This window comes from Pyrus communis, chromosome 14, assembly GCF_041283825.1.
Source record: "Pyrus communis isolate YQ-2024b chromosome 14, ASM4128382v1, whole genome shotgun sequence".
Classification (NCBI taxonomy): domain Eukaryota; kingdom Viridiplantae; phylum Streptophyta; class Magnoliopsida; order Rosales; family Rosaceae; genus Pyrus; species Pyrus communis.
The window spans coordinates 10,876,087-10,885,624 of NC_142578.1; the positions used below are offsets into that span (position 1 = coordinate 10,876,087).

At 38.6% G+C, this 9,538-nt stretch overlaps 1 protein-coding gene across 1 annotated transcript; it reads left to right on the forward strand.

Annotated features, from left to right (window-relative positions):
- Positions 1 to 1,399: 1,399 nt before the first annotated feature.
- On the forward strand, positions 1,400 to 4,169 carry LOC137713441 (1-aminocyclopropane-1-carboxylate synthase-like). The gene is made up of 4 exons (XM_068452736.2): positions 1,400 to 1,858; positions 1,965 to 2,096; positions 2,192 to 2,352; positions 2,939 to 4,169. The coding sequence occupies exons 1-4, from the start codon at positions 1,688 to 1,690 to the stop codon at positions 3,936 to 3,938; spliced, it is 1,464 nt and encodes a 487-aa protein (XP_068308837.2). The 5' UTR covers positions 1,400 to 1,687; the 3' UTR covers positions 3,939 to 4,169.
- The last annotated feature ends 5,369 nt before the right edge of the window (positions 4,170 to 9,538 follow it).

Consider the following 9,538-nt stretch of genomic DNA (forward strand, 5'->3'; position numbering starts at 1 on the left):
TATAATTCTTAGTTTAAAAATACAAAATTGAGATTTAATTGTTGAGAATGAATCCTACATTGACGGGAGGAGTATCTTGCATGTGCTTATAAGTAGTTAAGTTACTCCTCATGTAGCTAATTGGTGAGTTTCACATTGACGAGAGGCAAACCTCTTGTTTCATGGGCTAAATGAGATAGGTTGTGATCAATTAAAATGGACTTGAGTCCAGTCCATTGTTCTCAAATGTGAGATGGACAAAACTAAACATGATAGATTATGAGTCTACAATAGAGTGAGTTATCTAACTCATTCTTATATATAGGTTACAAGTCATGTCTTACAAATCCTTGTCAGTCCAATCATATCCTTAAGGCCCAATCTCCTCCAGCCCACTAAACAGACTGATGCTTGTAAGTAGTTAAGTTACTATTCATATTGCCAATTGATTTTGTGGTGAAATCCCAACTTTTTTCACTAACAATTAAAAAAATTAAGAATATTATATGTTTTAGAGCACCGTAGAATTTTAGTCATATTATATGGCTGAGATACCAAACTACTGCACTATAAAAAATCTGGTGCAAACGCAATTCTCAGTTGCATTATTGTTCCACCAGAAAAAAATAGTACAATTAAAATGTATGGGACCTAAAGTCGAACGTTCTAGATGGACCACCATTAAGTTCAGAGCTCTCTCTTTTGAATTCTTGAGCCATTACGGGATGAAAAGACAGCAAAATATACTAAGATGTTTTTATTTTTAATCCAGATTTTGATATGAATCCCAGTATATGAGTGTATCCCAGTCATACTAAAAGACTGGAATTTTCTTGGCTACTACTACATATACAGTTACACTTGGAAATGTAAAATGTTTCATAATTTATAATCCATGACAACAAACCCTAAACTTAGATGGATCATCATACTACATCATTGTATGAAAGAATTTTGGTAGGATAGAATTGTGTGGAGGCATTCAGACCACGTCATTCGTATGAAAGTTCTCACCAAAGCATGAGATTTATTGTATTTTAATCGCATCTGATATGAGAGCTGCCTTAATTGGCAACCCTACACAAGTTTTCATCGTAATCGCTTACTAAAGCATCCATCTCATATTTTATATAAAAGGAATTTAACTTTGAAGTCAATTCTCAACCTACCACATCAGCATCATATGGGCTAGTTTGACCATGTAATAGAGTTTTGTTTTTGCCACAAACTTCCCTATTATAGGTTGGTTTGACTAAATGTAGAGACCAAATGAATACAGAATATTAAACTGGAAAGTTGGTGATGATGGCTGACAGTACCCTTCACGACTAGCCTTGTCCTCACAAGAAGGAAGTGACCAAGTACGTGTTTGTTTTTTCCAACTCAGCTTCAAAGTCCTGGTAGTATCTCAGAGACATTGTTTAAGGAATAGCAACCATATTGCTCCTTCAAGGAAGCTTCAGATTCTCATTTTCCATAGCCATCTGAGACCAGACTTCCTATATAAATACCATCGAAGAACCTGCATTCCTCATCTAAATCACACATCGATCTGGTTTTGGTTTGTGCCTTGCATAATAATCGTCGAAAGCGAAAACCGTTTAGCACAGTAAGACTACCTAAAACCCTAGAGATCTAGCTCCTCTACTCTCCATAGACTTTGATAGATTCCTCACTGCATTGCAAGGATTTTTTAGGCATTTAAAAAATGGGGTTTACTTTGAGCAACCAACAGCAACTGTTGTCTAAGATAGCAACAGGCAATGGCCACGGCGAAAACTCTCCATACTTTGATGGCTGGAAGGCTTATGACAGTGATCCTTTTCACCCCACCAAGAACCCTAATGGGGTTATCCAGATGGGTCTTGCAGAAAATGAAGTAAGATTTCCGGAATCCGAAAACTTTCTCAATTCTTTTTTATATATGTTCGGTAGCTTTTGATGAAGAGCATAGAATTAACTCTTGGTTCTTCTTCTTTGTGCAGATGTGTTTTGATTTGATCCAAGAGTGGGTTCTGAACAATCCAGAAGCCTCCATTTGCACAGCAGCAGGAGTAAATGAATTCAAGGACATAGCCATCTTTCAGGATTATCATGGATTGCCAGAATTCAGAAATGTATGCATTGAATTCATTTTACATTAATATTAGCAATATTTCATTAATATTTTGACTGCATATTGACTAAGTTGTTTTGGTGAAATAATCTACAGGCTGTTGCAAACTTTATGGGAAGAGTGAGAGGAAATCGTGTCACATTTGACGCCGACCGGATTGTTATGAGCGGAGGAGCTACCGGAGCTCATGAGACGATCGCTTTTTGCTTGGCTGATCCTGGGGATGCATTTCTGGTGCCTGTTCCTTATTATCCAGGGTATGTTTGGATATTGTTTTATGGTTAGTTTGATCGGATTAAGAAAGAAAATGAGTAAATAGACCTTTAATTTAATATCAATTGTTGCCCATCTAGAGCTTAGGTGGGTCAACATATTGCCTTAGAACCATTCAATAATTTGACTAACTGGAAAAAGATGCTTGGGAAAAGGGAGGTCCATTTTCCTTCGGAAGGACAGTTTACAACCGTTCAAACTTTGGACCTTTTTTTTTTCGTCCAAAAAAAACTTTTGACATATTTATTCGTAAAGGCACCCACCCCTTTCTCGGTACTAGCCAATTGGTTTATTCTATGATTCAATTCTTACCTACACAACATGTGACATCTAGACAATAACACGGAGGTGATGACACACATGAGAATTAAAATATATTTTCATGATAAAAAAATTCTAATGAAAACTGTTTAGGGCCTAAGGCATCAAGGTTTTAATTAAGGATATTGCTTTAAAGGATACGGAAATAATATTTACAACGAAATTTACAACAACAAAAAGTTGAGCTTATTCACAACAATTACATCTATTCTCCAGCATTTTGCTAAATTTTCTGCTATTTTATTGCAGTTTTGACAGAGATTTGGGGTGGCGAACGGGAGTGCAACTGATACCAGTTGCCTGTGACAGCTCCAACAATTTCAAAGTCACCAGAGCAGCTTTGGAAGCTGCCTATGAGAAAGCTCAGAAGGCAAACATCAGAGTAAAGGGCTTGCTCATTACCAACCCCTCAAATCCCTTGGGCACTGTCCTTGACAGAGACACCCTCAGAAGTCTAGTGACATTCATCAACGAAAAGAAAATCCACCTAGTGTGCGATGAAATCTACGCTGCCACCGTGTTCAGCCAGCCAAGTTTCATAAGCATAGCCGAGATCATAGAGGAAGACATTGAATGCAACCGCAACCTTATTCACATTGTGTACAGTCTTTCTAAGGACATGGGGTTCCCTGGCTTCAGAGTTGGCATTGTATATTCCTACAATGATGATGTCGTTAATTGCGCGCGAAAGATGTCAAGTTTTGGATTGGTTTCGACACAAACTCAGCATCTTATTGCATCAATGTTGTCAGACAATGAATTTGTGGAGAGGTTTATAGCACAAAGTGCTAAAAGGCTAAAAGCAAGGCACATGCGCTTCACAATGGAGCTTGCTCAAGTCGGCACAAGCTGCTTGAAGAGCAATGGCGGTCTTTTCGTATGGATGGACTTGCGTAGGCTGCTCAAGGAGCAGACGTTCGAAGCTGAGATGGTGTTGTGGCACACGATAATCCATGAAGTTAAGCTCAATGTGTCACCAGGTTCGTCGTTTCATTGCCCCGAGCCAGGTTGGTTCAGAGTTTGCTTTGCCAACATGGATGACAAGACCATGGAAATTGCTTTGTCACGAATCCGAAACTTTGTGGCTCAATACAAGGACCCAATTGCGCCGAGGAAGAACAACAGGTACTGGCAAAGCAACCTTAGGCTGAGCTTTCAGTCTCGGCGAATGGATGACATCATGATGTCTCCGTGCATGATGTCACCTCATTCACCGATGCCTCAATCGCCTCTTGTTCGAGCCACTTAGAGAAGTGATTGATCTCTCAGTTATAAATGTTGATGCATTTTTTGGGAATTGTTAGTAGCACTCCTAAAAACTCATTTGGCACTTCAAATTTCTTATAATTAGAAAGAAAAATACACTTGTGAGGAGTGTACAATGAAATATTTGAAGTGCTAATAACAGTTCCCCATTTTTTACCTTAGTTTCTGAATTTTTATGATAGCAAGGTTCTTAATTAGATAAAATATCATTAATTTGTTCTTAATATTTTCTCGTGGAGTTTTGAGAGTGGTGGATACATTCTTTCATAGGATTTAAATTTTTCATTTTACTCTGTTTAGTCCATTTTTCTTTTTTCAATTCAATGAAAAAAGTTTGTATCTGTTTGTAATAATTCCTCAAAGAAGAGAATTGAATTAATTGTTAATTGTTTTACATCAATATTTTTTGTGAAATCATTAATTTGATGAATCCTAATATTATGATCTTTACATCCCACATGATGATCTATAAATCAGATGAGAAGAACGTGGACTAAAAAAAGTGTGTTCATTTTTCATCATTTTTCTCAAGAAACATGAAATATTTTTTGAAAGATAAGAAACATGAAATTGTTGATTTGTTCGTTGTTCCCATGACTCATGAGGTGGGTGTCTCATCAGTGTCTCTTTTCTGTATCTAAACATTTACTCGTTAGTTTCCAAAAGAAAAAAAAAAAAAAAAAACACACATTTACTTGTTTGCCATGGGCCTTTCCCTCTAAACTGAAAGAGACATTAAACTTGAACCAAACCCGGCCCAAAAGCCGATCCATTTACTTGTTTTCCATGGGCCAGCCCACCATATGGTGTATCACCCTTAAGATCAAGTAATCAACTACTTTCGTTTTCCTTTTTGGGTGAAAACATTAATTAACTTTATAAACAAATAGGGGCCGGATTAAAATAGAGAATTGTTATTCGTACTCAAAAAATCTCATTCTACACTTCAAACTTTCTATATTTGAAAAGAAAAATACACTTGTGAGGAGTGTAGAATGAGATTTTTGAAGTGCCAATAACACTTCCCATTAAAATATTTGAAATTGAATTCACCACCCTAACATAAGAAGCAACTTCAAACCTGAAGGAACGGGAATTAACAAATAGCATGACGAGCAGAACAAACATTTAAATTCTAACATTGATCGAGAAATCGAGAAACACCAAGAGCATTGCCAATCTTGACCAAGAGATCGATGTCACAAAAGGGGACGGACGGGCCTTTCTCTCAACATCCTCCACTACATTATTAATATTGGAGATTTTTAAATTTATACAATGCTCAAAAGTAAGTAAGAGGTTTTAGATTTGAATTTCGTAGATGGTGAATTTGATACAAAATTAGGCTGCCCATTGTGTGGTTTAGCCGCACTCTTCCCTTCTCTTCTCTTAGTATAAAATAGATCTTTGTACTAAAAAAAATAAAAAAACTCTAAGGGATTATTATTATTATTGTCCTTTCTTCCACAAATACCTAGCTATTGGAAGAGGCTCCTCTCCAGATCCACTTTGTGGGGATCCTAAGGATCCCCACATCCTAACCGTTCATCGTACATCGTGCGGTCAGTTTTTGTCAAGTACTATTTGTGTTTAATTTTAAATAAAAAAGGTTAAATGATTTATGACCGCATGATACACGATGAATGGCTAAGATGTGAGGATCTATAGGATCCTCACAATTTGGATCCGGATGAATCCAAATCCCTAGCTATTAGGGAACCACACACATATATTTATTTGTAGAAACCTTAATGTTACCCACCACTAATACACTATTTAATTATTGGGCGGAGGTATTGGGATTTTATCATTTATATATCCACTTTTTTTCTACGTGACAAAATGTCACATCCCGATCTAGGCAGGACCACTTCCCCGCCCCGACTTCACCGTAGCACGATATTATTCGCTTTGGGCCCCGACCATGCCCTCACGGTTTTGTTTCTAGGAACTCACACGAGAACTTTTCAATGGGTTACCCATCCTAGGAGTGCTCTATGCGCTACTCGCTTAACTTCGGAGTTCTCATGGAACCCGAAGCCAGTGAGCTCCCAAAAGGCCTCGTGCTAGGTAAGGATGAGAATATACATATAAGGATCACTCCCCTGAACGATGTGGGACGTCACACAAAAAATGTAAGCTACCTACCACAAAGGAGATGTTTTGTAAAGAATTTTGCTTGTATAAGCAATATTGCTTGTTATAATGTCACCATCTGTTTCACATTTATTAAATAATGAGTCATTATCTTTTGTTTTTCCCTCAGAAAAGATTAAAAAATTGATGGAGTTGGGATGTGTTTGCTTAAACAAGCCAAAGATTAGCTAGATTGTTGGTAAACAAAAAGCATTAGAGATGACTTCATCTTGTACACTATTTAATATAAATCGAAGACCATGGCACTAGGTATCATGTCATGGCTTTCACCTTTTCCACACATGATGTTCTATTTCAATCTTTCTATGCGCATATAAAATTGAGAATTTAGGAAACTTAAGGGGGCTATTTGGCATCGTATTAAAAAAATTCATAATTTCTCAAAATATTTTTTTAAAACATTTTTTAAGAACAATTTTCTTTAAGATTTAAAAACTTGTTGGATATGAGATAAAAAATTAGTATTAAATTTTAATAATTCAAAAGAAAAGAAAAAAAATATCCTACAACAACTCTCTGTCGATTTGGAAATTACTACACAATTCAATTGGACAAACAAAAATATTCAAGGGAGGGCCAGATAAAGGGGAGATTAGAGAGATTAGAGAGAAAGAGTAGAGAGATGAGAGAGATTGTGGGGAGGAGGGGAGGAGAGAGAGAATGAGCAGAGATGAGAGAAATAGGAGAGAGATTTGAGGAGGGGAGGAAAGAAAGAGAGAGATGAGAGAGAAAGAGCAAAGAGAGGAAAGAGAGATTTGGAGGGAAAGAGAAAGCAAGATAAGATAACGATAGAGAAAAATTGGGAGTGAGAGGAGAAGAGACAGAAGTAGTTTGAAGTTTAAAAACTTAAAAAACTCACTTTTTGTGCTTTTTAGAAGTAGACTAATTTTCAAATTAGTTTTGAATTCAGTTTATGAAATAGTCATACCAAATATATGTATTCAATGTTGAAAACTTAGGTTTGGTAGTATTCTTCTTCACTTGGAAGTGAGAGGTCTTAGGTTCGAATCTCGTGAATAGCGAATTTGATACCAAATTAGGCTGCCCATTGTGTGGCTTAGCCGAACTCCTTTTCCCCTTAGTGTAAAAATATCAATGTACTAAAAAAAAAAAGGTTAAATTTAAGTAGAGTACCAAGCATGCCTTAACTTTTTGAGTTAAGATCCCTCCAGCAACGCTTGAACCCTTCACAGTTGTTGTCATATCCCGACCCGGGACAGATCACTTCCTGGGCCCGCTCCACCATCGTAGCACGATATTGTCTGCTTTGGGCTTACCATTCCCTCATGGTTTTATTTTTGGGAACTCACGAGCAACTTCCTAGTGGGTCACCCATCATGGGATTGCTCTAGCCCCTTTCTCGCTTAACTTCGGAGTTCATACGGAACTCGAAACCAGTGAGCTCCCAAAAGGCCTCGTGCTAGGTAGAGATGGGAATATACATTTAAGGATCACTCCCCTGGGTGATGTGGGATGTCACAATCCACCCCCCTTTGTGACATCCCGGCCCGGGGTGGACCACTTCCCGAGCCTGCTCCACCACCATAGCACGATATTATCCACTTTGGGCTTACCATTCCCTCACGGTTTTGTTTTTGGGAACTCACAAGAAACTTCCCAGTAGGTCACCCATCATGGGATTGCTCTAGCCCCTTTCTCGCTTAACTTTGGAGTTCCTACAGAACCCGAAGCTAGTGAGCTCCCAAAAGGCCTCGTGCTAGGCAGGGATGAGAATACACATACAAGGATCACTCCCCTGGGCGATGTGGGATGTCACAATCCACCCCCCTTAGGGGCCTGATGTCCTCGTCGGCACACACGCAGCCAGGGTTAGGCTCTGATACCAATTTGACACATCCCGGCCCTGGGCGGATCACTTCCCAGGCTCGCTCCATCACCATAGCACAATATTGTCCGTTTTGGGCTTACCATTCCCTCACGGTTTTGTTTTTGGGAACTCACGAGCAACTTCCCAGTGGGTCACCCATCATGTGATTGCTCTAACCCCTTTCTCGCTTAACTTCGGAGTTCATACAGAACCCGAAACCAGTGAGCTCCCAAAAGGCCTCGTGCTAGGTAGAGATGGGAATATACATTTAAGGATCACTTCCCTGGGCGATGTGGGATGTCACAGTTGTTCTCGAGTAATGCTCCAACTCAGCTCAAACAATACTAGAATCCTTGCCGAATGATCAAGTAACGCTTTAACGTGTTCAATCTCACTTCATCTAAAGCCAAATTTTAGTCTTGGTTTAAAACATTATGAGTGCATTTGTTGCATCGGACTATCTCGGACTAGACTAACTTCAAGTATTAAGCTGGATTGGCTTAGACTAGATTAAGCTGGACTCACTTAATGAAACGTTTGGTGCAGTGTCGGACTAATTTACAGACTATAATTTTCTTGCCATTTTTAATTCACTTTTGCCTTAAAAATTAAACAAAAATTAATATAAAGGGGCAGTGAAGTCTGAAGATGAATGAACTAAGCATATTTTCTTTCCCCTTCTTTCCTATACCCTTCCTCGTTTCTCTTCTCCATCATTTTCTCTCTACCAAATCATGCATCAATCTCTTAACTTTCTTCTTCGATTAAGAGATTTTGTTGGTTAACCATTCGCCAAGCCTTCAGAAATTCCAAAAAGAAAGGCAAGCCTTTTAGCAACGATTAAAACTTGCAAATCGATTTACAGAAATTCAAAACAAAAATCAATTGGGTTAATCCCAATAAAAACCCATAAACCATTTAAACCTGCTGATCTATTTACAGAAATTCAGAACAAGAATCATACCACAGCCAAATCATTCCTCTAGTATCAAAAATCATATAAAGAAGATGACTAAGATTGCGAAGTAGCCATGGCGAAGATGACCTAGTTGACGAGGAGGCAAGCCGAAGCTGAAGCTAAAGCCAAAGCCACAACCATGGCGATTGCGAAGTAGCAAAGGAGAAGAAGATGATGGAGATGACTCAGTCGACGAGGTCATCGTTGGAGATGAAGTAGTCGACAAGTTCGTCGTCGAAGATGAAGCCGCACCCGAAGCTTGTGTCGTCGAAATTGAGGTCGAGAAGGTGATTCGAGCAGATGAAAACGTTCTTAGCTAGTCCCATGGTTTTCAGGGGGACACGCTAAGAGTGGCTAGCGAGGTTGTTAGTGAAAGCGAATTCTGGTTAATCCCATTAAAATTAGTCTAGCCAGGGAACAAATATGGACTAGACTAATATTTAATCTAGTCTAGTCCTATCAAACTTAATGAAGGCAGACAAACGCCCTATGTTACTTTAGCACTACTAGTACCAGGGGCACTCATTGATTAATTGATTAACAATTTCGTCACGGCTCGTTTGCGGACTTTACCGTACATATATAATTTGCAGTTTGCAAGAGGGACGTTCCCAATCCAGTATGGAGACTTCACATCATC

Coding starts and splice junctions, on each gene's coding strand:
- LOC137713441 (XM_068452736.2), top strand. CDS start 1,688: ATGGGGTTTACTTTGAGCAACCAACAGCAACTGTTGTCTAAGATAGCA. Junction 1,859..1,964: donor TGGGTCTTGCAGAAAATGAA/GTAAGATTTCCG, acceptor TTCTTTGTGCAG/ATGTGTTTTGATTTGATCCA. Junction 2,097..2,191: donor GATTGCCAGAATTCAGAAAT/GTATGCATTGAA, acceptor AATAATCTACAG/GCTGTTGCAAACTTTATGGG.